This window comes from Neodiprion fabricii, chromosome 4 (genome assembly GCF_021155785.1).
Source record: "Neodiprion fabricii isolate iyNeoFabr1 chromosome 4, iyNeoFabr1.1, whole genome shotgun sequence".
Taxonomy (NCBI): Eukaryota; Metazoa; Arthropoda; class Insecta; order Hymenoptera; family Diprionidae; genus Neodiprion; species Neodiprion fabricii.
Genome location: NC_060242.1, coordinates 21,202,080 through 21,217,219, shown reverse-complemented (window position 1 = coordinate 21,217,219; position 15,140 = coordinate 21,202,080). Strand labels below are relative to the sequence as shown.

Sequence of the window (15,140 nt, the reverse complement as noted above, 5' to 3'; positions counted from 1 at the left end):
GTTGGTGGCGGGGGGCGCTTCAGCCACCATTTCGGAAAACACGTCTTATTAAATATCTTGTCAACCGTGCATCGCGCAACAGAAAACATAGAAACCGTTTTCGTAGATAATAAAATTCCTTATAATTTTTGTAAGAAATTTTTTCCCTGTATAGGGAAAAGTTAAGTTTTTGATTTACAGTGCGGTAAACTTTTCCAAATATAGTTATTGCTAAACATATAGTCAACGCTTGATGAAACAGTAAAATTGGTTATACCCAAATTTGTAGAATATACAATTTGCAATGAACTTTATTGCAAAATTTTTCCCGTAAAATTGAGACCATAAGAACCGCATCGCGATAAACATTTCGTCACGCGAATGCAGATGAATGGAAATATTACTCGTAGTACGCGGAAAAAATTTTTATAACACATAAAACGGTAAAAAATGTTCAGAAAAATGGCAATTCTGTGTAGTGAATCTATGAAAATTATAAATCGTGTGGAGAATTTTATTATCTACAAGAACGGATCCTACGGTTTTGGTTGTACGATGCACGAGATATTTGATAAGACGAGTTTTTCGGGATGGTGGCTGCCCCCCCCCACCCTCCCTTCCGGTAAACTTGATTTACACGAAGAGGATAACCCTGAACATTTTCCGAAATAAATATCAGATCTGTACAAGACTGCAGGAAAAAGTATCGGGTTACTGTATTAAACGTGTTTTAAACTTTGCATCATTTAAATAATCGTAGTAAAAACTTTTTGTATAGTAGTAGTAATAATAACAACAATAATAATCATTATAGTAATAATAATAATGATGATGATAATAATAATAATAATAGTAATATAAGATGACAACAAAGCTTAAAAAAATTTTGATCGGACACTGCAGCGATTTGTATCAGACGAAGTAAAAAGAATAAAGTCTTTACTGTACATAAATTCTTGCCAAAACTTTTCACCATGTACTAAAATGAAGGCACTATTCAATGCTCAATCCAAAATAATATTCATTTTTCAATACACTATTAAAGAACGAAATTTAGAGTGAAAAATTCTGCTCAGTTAACCCAACATACTTATAGAATTCCATAATTTCAAATTTTAATAAAAGAATAGCCGAAGACGTGCAAGATAGTTTATTTGTTACACATATATTTTTCTTTCAAGTTTCCCTTAAAACCATAGAAAAGTTGACACAGATACCGCGTCTTTTGCCGCAAGAGTAATTCGATCTGCGATAGACGAGAAGGCCACATTTTGAATAATAAATTTCATCACCTGTACAAAAACCCTTATGGTGTACACTTTGTTCATTTTTTTTGTAGTATTAAACCGCATTCAGTGTTAAAATAGCAAAGCGCAAAGCCATTCCGGGGCACAAATGACTACCGGATTAGTTAGGCTTTGTTTGTTTTTTTTTCCTTGTACTGCAACCAAAGTATCAGACTTTAGTTATTTACCATCCGACAAAATGAGTCTCTTTATTGGAAATAATTTTCCTCCAACCGTGCCACGGCGGTACGTCGCCATCAGAATCGGCAGCCGACTGATCGTGATCGTCGATATTGGAACTGTTTCTATCTTCGTTGAGCTGAGATTGCCATTCCGTTTTAAGATCACGTCCAAAATCCTCCTCCCGTTCTTCGTCGTCCTTGACGTTCTCCTCGTCTTCTTCTTCTTCCTCGTCCTCTTCCTCCAACTCCTCCTCCTCTTCCTCCTCTTCACCATGCGACTCTGAGATATGAACACTTTCCTCGTCTATAGTGTCCCCGAATTTGACAAACTCCATTTTTTGAACGTAGAAATCTTTATCTTCGTTCTCTATGTCCTCGTAGGACAACTCACTGTCCATGTACTGAACGACGTTAGTCTCTTCGCTTGTATACTTGTCGTATTCCTCGTTCACGCCTCGTTTCACGACCCTGCTCACGTACAATATTCTGGGACTATCGCTGGTGCTTCGCCGCCCGTGTTCCGATTCGTCGTCGGGATGAATCCCAGGTTTTATTGGCTTGAATCCGATCGACTCTAGCTGCGCGATCCTGAAGCTTAACTCCGCTGTTTTCACCGGGACAATGGTCGACTGTTTTCGGCTTGGAACGTAGCGTACGAAACCTCTGTTCGAAAGCGAATCCTTGCTTTGCTGATCGTGGAGGCCTGCCAAATCAAGAGGCGATTCCCTGCGATCAGACTTTGCAAAGGCTCGATTACTCGTTGAAGGTTTTATTCGAAGGACTGAATTTTCGACCCTGTCAGTTTCGTCGTCGTCCAACTGGCATTCGACGACGTTTTCGCTGCCGCTCTCCGACTTGATCTCGATCAAATCGATCACCTCGTGTTTCACTCTTTTCGATTCAGAATTAGACGAACTACCGATGTACTCACTGATCAGATATCCAGTGTTTACGTTTGTATCTGATGGACTGTTTCTCTTCGAGCGATAGTTGGCATCGAGATTGCAGATAGGAGATTCTGGAGGATTTGGAATAAGAGAACACTGCACCATGACGCTGATCATTTTCGACTTCGTACGCACCTCAGCTGATCTTTTTTCGACGTTGCAGTTAAGCTGCGCGAATTTTGCTGGCTCTCTCTGAGGCAGCGGCTGTTTACTAGGATTTAAATTTTGTTTAACCACTCTCTCACTCTTATCCCGCTGATTCTTCGTCTGTAGCGCATAGGTTTCGCCACTCTGAGGCAACGGTCTGCGAATACAAAGTCTTCCGATGGTCAGACTTCTGGGACTTCTTCCGCTCCGCGTTCTGGTCACAGCCTCTCGCCTCGTGGGTCTCGAAGCTACTTCACTGGGCTGTTTCTTGGCCTTTACCATCAAATCTTGTTTACGAATCATCTTCGGTATGTCTGCTATCGCTCTCCTCGCTGTAACGATGTTAGACTTCTTAGCTTTCATTGGTTTTTTTATTTTTGTGACGATTTTTTCTGTTCTACCGATCCGTCGCATCGAAGTACTGTTCTTAATATCCCTGTTGTTGTTGTTGTTGTTGTTATTTGATAGTGATTTCTCCCCTTCCGACTTCTTCCGAAGTTTAAGCTCCTTCATGGAATTCGCTGCACCCGTAATTCGGACAGAAGAATTTGGAATCTGGGCATCCTTACTCATTCGCTTTGGCAAACTCGTCGGGTGCTGAACGGGCTCGGTGTTCCTTCGTTTCCTCGACTGATCCAGGATAGTCGGGCAACTTCTACCGCCACGTAAGTAATCTACGCCCCTCAGCGATCGACCCGATCTTGATTTAGAGATTTGCGATCTGGGGCTCATGTTCATGTCTATGACTAAATTTGCTATTTCCAGCTTGTGTTTGACACGAACTCTCGGCCTTTTCGCCAGTCTGATCTTTTCCGGCGATCTATCTTTCTTCCTGGATACCAGCCCAGATTCCTTGGAACGCGTAACTCCTCCAAGCGGTTTAAGACTCGATAGCTTATTGTTATCGCCAGTAAAGTTTCGAGCTACCGAATCTGCAGTGGTATCACGCGCTTCAGAATTTTGAGAAGTTATTTTGGATTCCTGCAACCTTTCCGAAATCAGATTTCCCCGAAAATTCGACACTTTGTCACCTGAAATTCGTTTGCTGTTAGATTTCTCAGTTGATTCTGTCACAAGGGTCTGATCGCTGCGCGGAGATTTTTGAAGACAAGAATCGTCTGTTCTTTCGACAAATTCTGGCTTATGTGACATTGAGGATTTCCTCGCGCCGATCAAGCAGCCGTTCGTTTGAATCTGGTCTTTCAATTGTATATTCGAATCTTTCGTTATTTTTGAACAGTCGACAGTATCAACCGACTTCGCGCTGCTCAATGTGTTATTTTCCTGGTTTTCGCTTATTCTTGGAACAGTTTCATATGCGTCAACTTCTCCATGACTTCTGCAAAACTCAGATCCGCTTTTACGCTTCGTTACTGTATAATTAGCAGCATTGGCATCCACTGCGTCAGGCCATCGCCGATTTCCGTTACTCGGGACGCGAACTTCTCTCGCTCTGCTACCGAGCATGTGCGGTTGTTCGGTAGCTTTGATATCAGGGTTTTTAATCTTTGGCTTTTCGCTGATTTCTACTTTTCCGCTAGACCTTAACCTGTGTGTATGATTCAAATTTGCATCCACCACTTGTTGATTTCCGAGCGAATCTTTGCCGGTGTAAACTATTTCGATAATGTTTTGCTCTCTGCTGTTATCCAGGCATCTGAATTGCCTTGAACGTGACAGTTTCGGCAGATAGTTACTACCGATTCTTTCCAAACACAATACAGTTTTGTCGACCATCTTCAACTTTTCACTGGATACATTAAGGACTGTTTCTTTTTCTTGAACAGTTTTCGCTGCTGTTTGCTCACAAAGTTTAGCACAGGATCTGGTTTTCATGCTCAACGGTGTTCGTTTATTGATGGCAGTTTGGACTCCAGTTTTATTCCGATTTGTCGCTATCTGCGACGAATTATCCAGCTCTTCATAATGGACATTCGTTAGTGTGCTTTCCTTGTTATTGTTGCAGGCAGGAAGGGTCTCGACATGGGGGAATCCAATCACAGTACTTATTAGCATCTTTGCCATTGGACTAGTCTTTTCCTCCGTTATTATATCCAGCATTTTCTCAACAGTGAGCGAACTTGCCATTTCCATGGATTCGGACCATGTTTTCCTATCGATGTTCCTGGCCGATACGAATCCCTTGAATGGTGGACTCTCAGAAGGCGAAGGGACCGAAACATCCCTAAGCTTTCTTCTAGCCAACGTTTCTTCAGAAGGAGAATTGTCGTTGACGGTTGATTGAATTCTATTCAAAGCACCAACGGTTTTTCGCACTTCTGTCTCCTCGATTGAAGACGATATATGAGATTCACACTCTCGACTATTTTTCTTATTTCTCCTTTCTCTTTGCCGAGGTTTCAGAAGCGCTTCCCTTTCATTCATCGCCTTATTTACAAAACTTTGACGATTTTGTTCAACCTTTTCGTCGTGCAGTTCCGACCCCTCTGTCAATTGCGTAGCGTATGAGTGTTCCACAGTTAATTGCGGGTTTTGTTGATGGGTCAGCGACGAAATTTCTCTTTCATTACAAACTTCGTCAAGATTCAGCTTCTTCATACCGCCGATTGACTCGACTCGCTCCATTTTCACACTCGAAATCGTCCGGCTACTGCTGCCGGGTGACGAATCAACTCCTGCGAAGTGGAGCTGTCTAGTAGGAACAATGTGCATGCGCGGTTTGAACCCACCACTTCCGCCGCCGCTGTAAGTCGCGATGTTAGAACCACGCTGCTTAATGTTGTGAGAAGAATCGTACAAATCGTATCGAATCGATATGTTCGTGTTCTGGAGTCGCGTGCCCTGAGACTTTACTCTCTCTTCTTCACCCAGTTCGTTTCGTGGCTGTATTTCACTGGACGGTTTGTTACTGGACTCAGAAATTAGTTGTTTACTGTCGGGTTTGTTGTTTGGTGCTTTTTTGGATACACGTCTCGTAACAATCGTGCTACCTTGAACATTTGTATGATCGTCCGAGACAGTTTTTCTACCTGGTAAAACTGTCACTGTTGTCGTGATATCGGGTCTGCTCGAATTACCTGCTCTTCCGACTGGGGATCTTTCTTCTTTGGATAAACTTTGTTTCTCTTTCTCCACAGATTTAGTAGCTTTACTCAGATTATCGTTGCAAGGTGCGTGCAGTTGCGACTGGAAACAAAATACGATTGCTAACAAAATTTATCCAGATATTTTCCAACAGAAATTCATTCACAGATACCACTGTGACTTACATTTAGTAAAAATTTCAACCAATGTCTATGTACCTTGGACGAGCAAATAAGCATTCACGGAAAAAAATATCATAATAATCAAATTACCATTTTCCCATCTCTGCCCTGAAACTTCTTCATAGAAATACATCGAGATATAATCGTATCATTGGTATTGGCGCCTGGTTCAACGCCTCTGTCGCAAGGAGTCTGCAATTTCCAGGGTGGGGGATCCTGGTGTAGAAGTCGTCTCAGTGCAAATTTATAGCACTTTAAACCTGTTTCCGGAGATACACCAATCCAGCATTTTACGATAACATACAAGCCATCGTAGCGATAACCCGTCTTTGGCGAGTATTCATTGGATAAATTGTAGCTTCTAATTATGCGTATCGGCACCTGATTCTCCAAGCTCAAGATCAAGGACCTGGTCTCTGGATTTTCCTCTTTGCTCTTAAGATATCCTCGCCTACCAATGTATCGCGGCTTCTCAGCGCTTGCCTCAGATGTGAAGCTCAATATGTCTCCCAAGTCAACGTCCTCGTCTGAATGGGAGGTGCAGACAGAAACTGCCCCTACTGGACCGCATTGCACGCTCAAACTGAAAGGATCATGCATGTGATCTCTCGAACAGTCCATCCTTATTCCCCACCAAGAACCGCATGGGACTCCTGGTATAGGACCGTAAAGGCATCCTGTCACCTAGAGAAAAAATTATTTTTCACTTGATTAATCGAACAGAAAAAACTAGCTGAAAGTGTTTGCTTTGTGTGAAAATATTCTCCAAATAAATTAGTTCCATAAAGAAAAACTTCAGCTAAAACTTGAAAATCCAATTTCATTTATTCATCCAAAACATCAATTTTTGTCAACATGATTCAGGGTAAATTTCCACTGATTTTGGTACTAGTACTAGATTATTAAGGTATTTTTTCATCTTTTTTTATTTCAAGATAAGAAAAATAAAGATAACAATGTTATATAATCAAAACGTAAAAAATGTTATATTATGACATTGTGGCAGAGGATGTAAACATAGCACATCATCATTTGAACGGACTATTTGGCATTGGTACAGAAAATTTAGAATGTGCAGTATAATAATAATAAAAAAGTAGAAAATAATCAGAAGTCATAATAGCAAAAAATTCATTTCTCTACGACTTGTTAAGATTTCGTAATTTATTCGATAGGCGATTTGAGCGATTGTTTATCTAGCAGCGATTACCTAAGACCATTGCGTCTTCATAAACAAAAATCTCCGAATTAGACAACAGAGTTGCGATGTCAATAGGAACGTAATTTGAGGTTATGACGCGGGGGATTTTGATAGCGCTGACAGCCGTTTAGCTCACCTTTATGTTGTGCCAATCTGGTTCATAGCTGTGCATGTAATTTACAATTTCTCTCGCATTCTCAGCGTTCAATTTATCGAATAGTTTGTCGAGTTTTTCTTTGCTGGGTTCGACGAACTGAAAAATGCGGCAGAACAATTACGATTTAATCGATCTTAGCGATACGGATTCAATGATAAAAAATTTTCTACGCATAGTTTACACTTTACGCAATTGATCTTCACCTCGTTATTTCTCGCTAATTCACTCAGTACTTGTTTATTTTCATCAATTGTATTCACTCGTTCAATTAGACCTCCGACCATCATCGCCATTTTGATAATTCTACCAGCTATCACTTTGCCTCTCTGAAGTTGTAGAGATTGGCTTCGGTGACAACGTGAATGTAGCTATTATTGCGTACTTTAAATCAGTTCGTTATGCATTCGGTGAAAAGTTTGTGGATAATGAGAGACGTTCGATTTTTTGTCAACTTGTCATTCGTGGGAACCACAAAGTAATAGTAACTTCGTGATGGGAACGAAAATATACCAGACTTATTCCATGCGGTAATATTCAGTCAATAATAGTAAATTCAAAAACAAATATTTTACATATATTATCCTCATAATAACATATCCCACGGGAATGTTTTTATACAATATTATAATTTACACAACAGAGCTTCAAGCAGCACCATTCTCAACACAGCATTAATTATAATGTATCACAGAACAGTACGAGAAATGAAACGGAATGACCGTAAGATTACAAATAGTTTGCTAGTTCCTTACTTTCTGCATTTTTCTGGTTTTCCATGCATGTTTATCATCCTGTTTACAAATTTCACAAATTCTTGATTGCACTAGTCTTGTGAATTGTGGGCATTGAACAAAAACATAAGCGTGATGATACGCGAATGCTGAGTTAATTATTCCTGATAATTTCAGCCAAACCTTAAGGTAGAGGAAAAAAAAAATAATACCATTTGATTATTTGGTACATAACCATGGCTGTTTCTGTTATAACTCGCTATTCAATGCATGACCAAATCAATATGTATAATTGTGTTACGATTAGCAAATAAATTGCGATTCGACCTACGATGACATAGTCGATACATTTGAATTTGTATCTGAATTACAGCCGTTGTCAGTTCCTTGGAATAAATATTTAAAATGCTGTACATATGTTTGACAATGTTCCCCTCTTGTGAAAGCAGTTGTGTTATGGAGTCTCAAATTGCGATTTTCGAAGAATTTATAAACGGAGTGAAACAACTTAGGATCGTTCGAGGTCTTTGCTGCTTCCAAAAATTTGCGAGCAGAAACCTGATCGATTATTCCAACCGATCTGACATACCTGTAATGGAAAGATATGTATTTTCTCCAGGCGGATCACCTTGAAATATGAAATTTCATTTTTACAATTGTAAGATGCATTTTCAAGGGTGTTCAGCTCACCGTAATGCCGGTAATATGTGTCCTTTGGATAGCAAGACTTCCATTATTTCTTCGTGAGCATTTCCTAATCGCTTGAGCATATCTAGCGCAAGTTGGTGAGCAGCTGGATAGAGACTTTCCAAAGACAGTAGAAGACAGGCGAGTGGTTTTGAGTCAGCGACAACGTGATACTGTAGCAACTGATGCAGCTGATAGTAAGCCTTCCGGTGAACCAAAGTCGTGATTACCAATTCATGGAGGTAGTGCTGAACAGGTATATCATGATCGGCCAGAGACCTGAGGAAAAAAAATCGGAGAAAGTTCATTGAGAGATTTTATACCCAGGGAGCTATACGCTGAAAAAAAAAAAACTCTTTTCAAACTACACTTTTTGTCAAGGCATGTACCTAATGTATTCCAACAGTATCCAAACCACCATTTTTGGCTCTGTCGTGTCCTCGGGAAACTTTGACAATATGTAAGTGTACATATCGCTCTGATCAATTATTTGTTTGTATTTAATGTTTTCTGACACTGTGGCGACACCTTTGGACCCAATTTGCAGCGGCGTTCCCATCTGTCGATTGATCGATAGAAGATGAATGTGCAATGGGTTTTTTATCGCTATTATTCATCACAATGGTCACTTACTTGGCTTTGCAACTCATTTTCGAGGTGGTTACGATAAACAGTGTTCAATTTATCAAAAATCGTTGACATGTACAACAAGCTTGACGGTAGCTGAGTAACATTTTCCTTCAGAACTTGCATCAAAACCTGCTTGGAATCATTTCGTTGCATTAAAAACTCAACGAGCAGTACTTTGTCGGGGATTAATTTTACCAACGATTCAAGTCGCAGCTTAACAAACCTGTGAATTAATCGACAACTTCTTTACTCCATGCACCTTTTAAACTCCTAGATTGAAAACAAGTTGAATATTTTTCTCATAAACTTACCAAAGGCATCCTAATTTTGCATCGATTATTATATTTGGTTGAAAAACAACCCAGCCAGGGGAATCTAAGAGAAATTAAGTAAAACGCTTGGTGATCAATGTTGTTATTTTTATAATCATTATCTTTTTTTCAAAAGGATACAAAGTAGACAGGGCTGAGACGTTTGCTCTAGCAGAGTCGTGCCAGGGACCTTCAAACTGTATGGTCTTATCGGCTTGGGTGCAGCTATACTGGTATGATGCATCACAGTGCCGTCGCTCACTCCCGGCAATTTAATGTCAAAAATCATCGAAGTCTGTAATTTATCGATCAATTACTCTCGAGATAAAACTCAAAGACTGTCATGTTTCAATGATAAGAAAAAGTGCTTCGAATTGGTTCACAATCAGTAATGAAAAATGATGCTAAACTGCTTCTATAAAATAAGCAGTACATATCAGCAGATTTATTTCCTACCAGTCAATAGTCTGAAAAAAAAAACCGTTTTCAAAAAGGTAGTTCTTTATAAACAAGACTTACTTCGGTTGCTTGGTGATGCACAATTATAAGATTGTCGATAACATTGATTGCGAATCGGCCACTAGTGTCGAGTTTTAAAATGTGGCTCTTCTTTATCGTGAGCATTCTGAAACATTGGATCATCAATGAATCATTCAGAGTACTTTGAAAGAGATAAAATCGGAGAAAAAGCAAATTACAAAATTACTTATGCACTGTGTAGACGTAGACTTGAGCCGTACCAAGGCTTCGATTGATTCCTGGTTGATGGCGCAGCACAATTATTGATGGGGTTCCGTAAAGAACTGCCAACGCTACATCTCTCTCCGAAACTGCGAGCTTCCCAGGTTTCGTGGCTCCAGCCTCCACTGAAACAATGCAATATCTATCTCCGTTAATCGGCTAAATAATCTCCAAAGTTAATCCCGAGAAGTTTGTCTCACTTTCAAATTTGGTGAGCTTGTGCAAGTTTCCAGGAGTGATATGCAGCGCTTGCATTTGGTTGCCGATGGTACCAGACGAAAGGAGAACGAGACAGCTTTGAGGGCAGAAGACAAACCAATTGACTCCCAAACTGAGGGATTTCAGTGCTTTGACAGTTCGCTTCTCTGGAACCACCTAAAAAATATAGAGTATTATTGATCTAACATCTACACAGACTTATATGGTGCTTTTTACAGTGATCACACGTAGAGGAAAAGTAGGTAGAAAAAAATCTCTGCCTGATACTCACCAAAAACAGTTCCACTCCGTGATCTGTGACGAATAGAATTTCATTGCTGTGTGTCCAGACGAAGCCTAAGATAGAGGCATTCTTTCCTTTACAAGTCTGCGAGTATTCCACATTGTCCAATCCGGAGGCCGATGAGTAATTGATGAACTCGACAGAAGTATTAGTCCGTTGTATAGCAAGGATGTTCATGTCGAGCGAGAACTTGATTGAGATTATGGGACCCTTGTCTTCCATTCTGAAATTCAAATTGTGCTCGGGACCCTTGACCAGGACCCCGATAACGCCCTCTGAACGAACAGCGAATACCTACAGCATGAATTTTGCAGCTGTCAAGGGGCTATCAAACGAGGGATAATCCATCATTAATATTTTAGGTTATCAATGCAGTTTAAGAAAATCCAAATAAAGAGACCTGCTTGTTCGTGTCATCGAAGAAAACATTTGTCAACGGGCTGATCGATTCGAATCTCACGGGATCAGGCGACAATTCGAGGTAATAATCATCGTTTCGTTCACTACTTGATGATTCCATTTTTCGCTATTTGACAGCTCGCAGAAGACTAACAACAACCTGATTCACACGTATCAGTAAATTCGCTTATACAGCAAAAGCCACGTCATTGGTTATTTCCAATTTACTCGAAGATACAATTGGCTGAAAACATCAGGGCTCCTGCGACTTGTCATTAACGAAACTATCTATGGATGACGGTCGGTGAGAAAGGTACAACTGCAATCGAGGTGACGATTTGTGCAATGGTAGCGTCGTCTAGCGGAGATTGAAGATTCTAATAAAACTGGGCCTCATCATCATCACATTCTAATGCCATCATGGTGACAATCGACGTAACCTACGTGTGTTGAAGATCATCCCATAAATTCTGCAATATAGAGGTGAGTCATTGCAAAATATCAACGGTTTTTACGATTAAGTAATGTGGTTCGCCGTTAACGGTTCCGATTAAGTATCGTGGTTACAAATGTCCCGGTACTTGGAGCGTAGGTACAGACTCCGCGATGTTCTAACCTCTAATTGCGATCCCACGACAATTTATTGATGATCACTAATCAACCGGGGAATTTTCAGTTCTCCAATGATTTTTCATATTCCCATGATAATTTTTTCCCAACTATCAGTTTTGTTGCCGTTTGAATAATATCAATATATTTCTAGTCATTTAGTTGTCACAAAGATCGTTCTTATTTCATTCTTACAGTAAACGATACTATAACTTGTATTGAATCGAATGATAATAAAAGAGAACTTCTACAAAACATAGAATATTGCTTTTATATAACGGCGCAATCACAAAATAGGATAAAAATGAATAAATGTTTTTTTCGTTTCATTTATGAAGCTTTGTTCACTCGTTTTCAGATCGTTGTGCAATGGCTGATGAGCAGATGCCAAAAATCCATGAAGGGAAAAACTTTCGTAAACTAACGCTTGTCGAACAAGAGTACATGCGACTTATAGAAGAGAGGAATCTTGAGAGAGTGGCCAGCTTGAAACGAATGCAAAGAAACAACAGATATACCGGTCTAGCGCTAGGAGCATTGGTTCTAGGAATATACGGGTACTCCATGTATGCAGTTCGCCAGGAAAATTTCCTTGATGATTTCGAAGAGCCAGTAAAAACGACAGAATAACAATCATCGTGAAGACAACGATAATATAGGATTAGATATATTCATAGGTTGTTACGATCTAACATTGAAAAAATATACAGAAAATAATAAGTTCACACCAAAATGACCATTCTAAGATTACCTCCGTTGCCCACAATAAGAGATTTGGTTAAACTGTATCGCCTTCAAGCGCGTAAACAGTTGTCCCAAAACTTTTTAATGGACGAACGTCTCACAGATAAAATCATCAAAACAGCAGGTAGAATAAAAGATGGACATATATTGGAAGTCGGACCTGGACCAGGGGGATTGACGCGATCGATAATGAGAAAGTATCCACAGAGGTTAATAGTAGTTGAGAAAGACAATAGATTTTTGCCTACGTTGCAGCTACTCCAAGAAACATTTCAAAACGTCAATGGCGAAATGGAAATAATCATAGGAGATATATTGAATGTAAATTTGAACTTGTTTCCTGAGTGTGAGAAAAAAAGCTGGGAAGATATTCCACCAAGGATTCATTTGATCGGTAATCTACCATTCAGCGTATCGACTCATCTTATTATCGTCTGGCTTAAAGCTATCTCTGAGAAAAGTGGACCGTGGGCCATGGGAAGAACCAAAATGACACTCACCTTTCAAAAGGAAGTTGCTGAACGCCTCGTCTCAGAAGCATATGCTCGGGATCGCTGCAGATTGTCAGTCATGGCACAGACTTGGACCAAACCGCATCTAAAGTTTGTCATTCCCGGTGAGCAAACATTTTGGTTTTGCTAGTACTGTATTAATTTAAAGCAGAGACGTTTTTATGCTTATATTTTGGATGGATCAACTCAAAATTCGCTCAAAAATTCCTCATCTCATTACCACCTGCTTTGCTGCAGGCAAAGCATTTGTTCCACAGCCTGACGTGGATGTCGGGGTTGTGACATTTACACCGCTGGTACAGCCTGGTACAAACCATGAATTTGATTTATTTGAAAAAGTTACCCGGCACATGTTCAGTTTTCGTCAGAAATACGTTATCAAATGTATAGAGTGAGTATACTGGAATTTGATAAACGCATGTTGAAAATATGCCTCAACTTTAATTGTAGATCGTTTATCTCAGAGACTTGTCCCAGTTCCTAATTTATTTATTAGCCTCATCAATTCTCGTTAAAGGTTATTTACTTCTTTTTCAGAACTCTGTTTCCGACCTCTTGTCAAAAGGAGCTTGGAATGATGATGGCAAAGCTGGCCGAAATTGACCCCACGACAAGACCGTTCATGCTTGAAGTCGCGGAAATAGATCGCCTCTGTACAGCGTACAAATACTTGTGTGAAAAGCATCCCGGCATAGAGTCTTACAATTACAGAGCTAGTAACAAATTATTAGCGTATCGTTATACATCTGACGTTAAAGTCGAGAAAGTTAGCGCCAATTCAATGTAGAAACATTGCTTGACAGGTGTGGTGGGCAAGTATCGCTCAAATTGTTGATCAAATTACAAAGATCGACCACAGCGATATTCAGTTACAATTGTAGTTAGTGTCAATATCAGTGAATTGTAGCCGTAGTTAGTGATTAAAAAAATCGCTATATCAAACTATATATGGAAATGTATTTTAACTTGCATTTACTTTATGCGCTGTTCTCTTTATCCAAAATAAATTGACGGTTTAACTAAACGCTGGATCCAATCTTCATTATATCATCTCCATTGTCAACTTATTCTTAATTGAAGCGTGATGAATCAGGTACTTATTGATTGTTTTGTCGAGATTTCGAAAGCGTTGGACGATGGTTGAATTATCTCGTTTCAATATCGATAATTAAATCTGTAATTTGTAGTTTATTTAATCAGTTTGTAATAAGGTCTTCATACTTTTATGCGGAAATTTCTACATCAGGATTATTCATTATATACATAAAAAAGGAAAGAAAAGAAAAGAGAAGAACCTTATAGATTAAATAAGATTTATATTACAGTATACGAAATCGTGTTAGGGTAGGTATACGATTACGTACAATAAAGAGGCGTCGAATACAAGTAATGACATAAATGAAAATTGAAATACGAGTTACCCTGTTTCGCGGCTCTCAATTTACATTCGGTTCTTTGCACGCCAATAAAAAATTCCTAAGCTTAATTACCCCGATTGTTATTGTTACAAATCTACAGCAATCGCGATTGAAAGAAAGGCTCTCTCGTGACCGTAATTACAATTTTCTCGGCACAAGGCGAGTTCGATTCTGCAGAATCCCCTTCTTTCATTATTATAAGATATCGTGGCTTATTCTACCGCTACATTTATGTGCTCACATTTTGTATATCCGATTGCAACTACGTAACGTATTACAGACTACATCTATCATTATGAATCCCAATACACCAGTCAATATCACAGCTACTCATCGATTTTAGGAAAATTAGAATATTAAATAATTTGACAGTATACACATGTATACATGATAATTATAATAAGGAATATATTAAATGGTATTAGGAATCGCTTATCCTATTATTATATATATATATATATATATGTATATATCTATATAGAACTCGTTTATACAGTGTCTTCGGGAATTTAATTAATTATACACGGATCTTTGCGAAGGATTATATGAAGATAGAAATCAAGAAAAAGCTAACGTACGATATTTGACAGCTTCTCTGCGGTTTCTAGCTAAGGATCGGTATCTCAGTAAACTGAAATTAATTCAGCCCATTTCCAACACGCAGTTCATACGTGCAAATTGTTTTCATTTCATTAGTTTCTTACCACAGTTTTCGAAATAATTTTTCTGG

The 15,140-nt window shown here is 39.2% G+C and overlaps 4 protein-coding genes across 6 annotated transcripts; 2 read left to right on the top strand and 2 right to left on the bottom strand.

Moving 5' to 3' along the window:
* Positions 1-315: 315 nt before the first annotated feature.
* On the bottom strand, positions 316-6,409 carry LOC124181259 (transcriptional regulator ATRX-like). 2 transcript variants are annotated; one of them, XM_046567631.1, is made up of 3 exons: positions 6,150-6,269; positions 5,859-6,028; positions 316-5,688 (listed from the first exon to the last, which is right to left on the bottom strand). In XM_046567631.1, exons 2-3 carry the CDS (start codon positions 5,889-5,891, stop codon positions 1,450-1,452), a joined length of 4,272 nt encoding a protein of 1,423 aa, XP_046423587.1. In that variant the 5' UTR covers positions 5,892-6,028; positions 6,150-6,269; the 3' UTR covers positions 316-1,449. The 2 variants fall into 2 exon arrangements, with proteins under 2 accessions (XP_046423587.1, XP_046423586.1); XM_046567630.1 differs by having other exon boundaries at positions 5,859-6,409.
* Positions 6,410-7,678: 1,269 nt separating this feature from the next.
* Positions 7,679-11,435, bottom strand: LOC124181255 (regulator of MON1-CCZ1 complex). 2 transcript variants are annotated; one of them, XM_046567625.1, is made up of 12 exons: positions 11,129-11,435; positions 10,717-11,022; positions 10,427-10,601; positions 10,192-10,351; positions 10,005-10,110; positions 9,627-9,780; positions 9,486-9,549; positions 9,178-9,397; positions 8,934-9,103; positions 8,548-8,823; positions 8,189-8,446; positions 7,679-8,040 (listed from the first exon to the last, which is right to left on the bottom strand). In XM_046567625.1, exons 1-12 carry the CDS (start codon positions 11,246-11,248, stop codon positions 8,031-8,033), a joined length of 2,019 nt encoding a protein of 672 aa, XP_046423581.1. In that variant the 5' UTR covers positions 11,249-11,435; the 3' UTR covers positions 7,679-8,030. The 2 variants fall into 2 exon arrangements, with proteins under 2 accessions (XP_046423581.1, XP_046423582.1); XM_046567626.1 differs by having other exon boundaries at positions 10,717-11,053; positions 11,129-11,267.
* Positions 11,436-11,475: 40 nt separating this feature from the next.
* On the top strand, positions 11,476-12,366 carry LOC124181258 (cytochrome c oxidase assembly factor 3, mitochondrial). Its single transcript, XM_046567628.1, has 2 exons — positions 11,476-11,610; positions 12,095-12,366. The coding sequence occupies exon 2, from the start codon at positions 12,106-12,108 to the stop codon at positions 12,364-12,366; it is 261 nt and encodes an 86-aa protein (XP_046423584.1). The 5' UTR covers positions 11,476-11,610; positions 12,095-12,105.
* A 102-nt stretch (positions 12,367-12,468) lies between these two features.
* Positions 12,469-14,016, top strand: LOC124181257 (dimethyladenosine transferase 1, mitochondrial). Its single transcript, XM_046567627.1, has 3 exons — positions 12,469-13,096; positions 13,230-13,383; positions 13,530-14,016. Exons 1-3 carry the CDS (start codon positions 12,469-12,471, stop codon positions 13,777-13,779), a joined length of 1,032 nt encoding a protein of 343 aa, XP_046423583.1. The 3' UTR covers positions 13,780-14,016.
* The last annotated feature ends 1,124 nt before the right edge of the window (positions 14,017-15,140 follow it).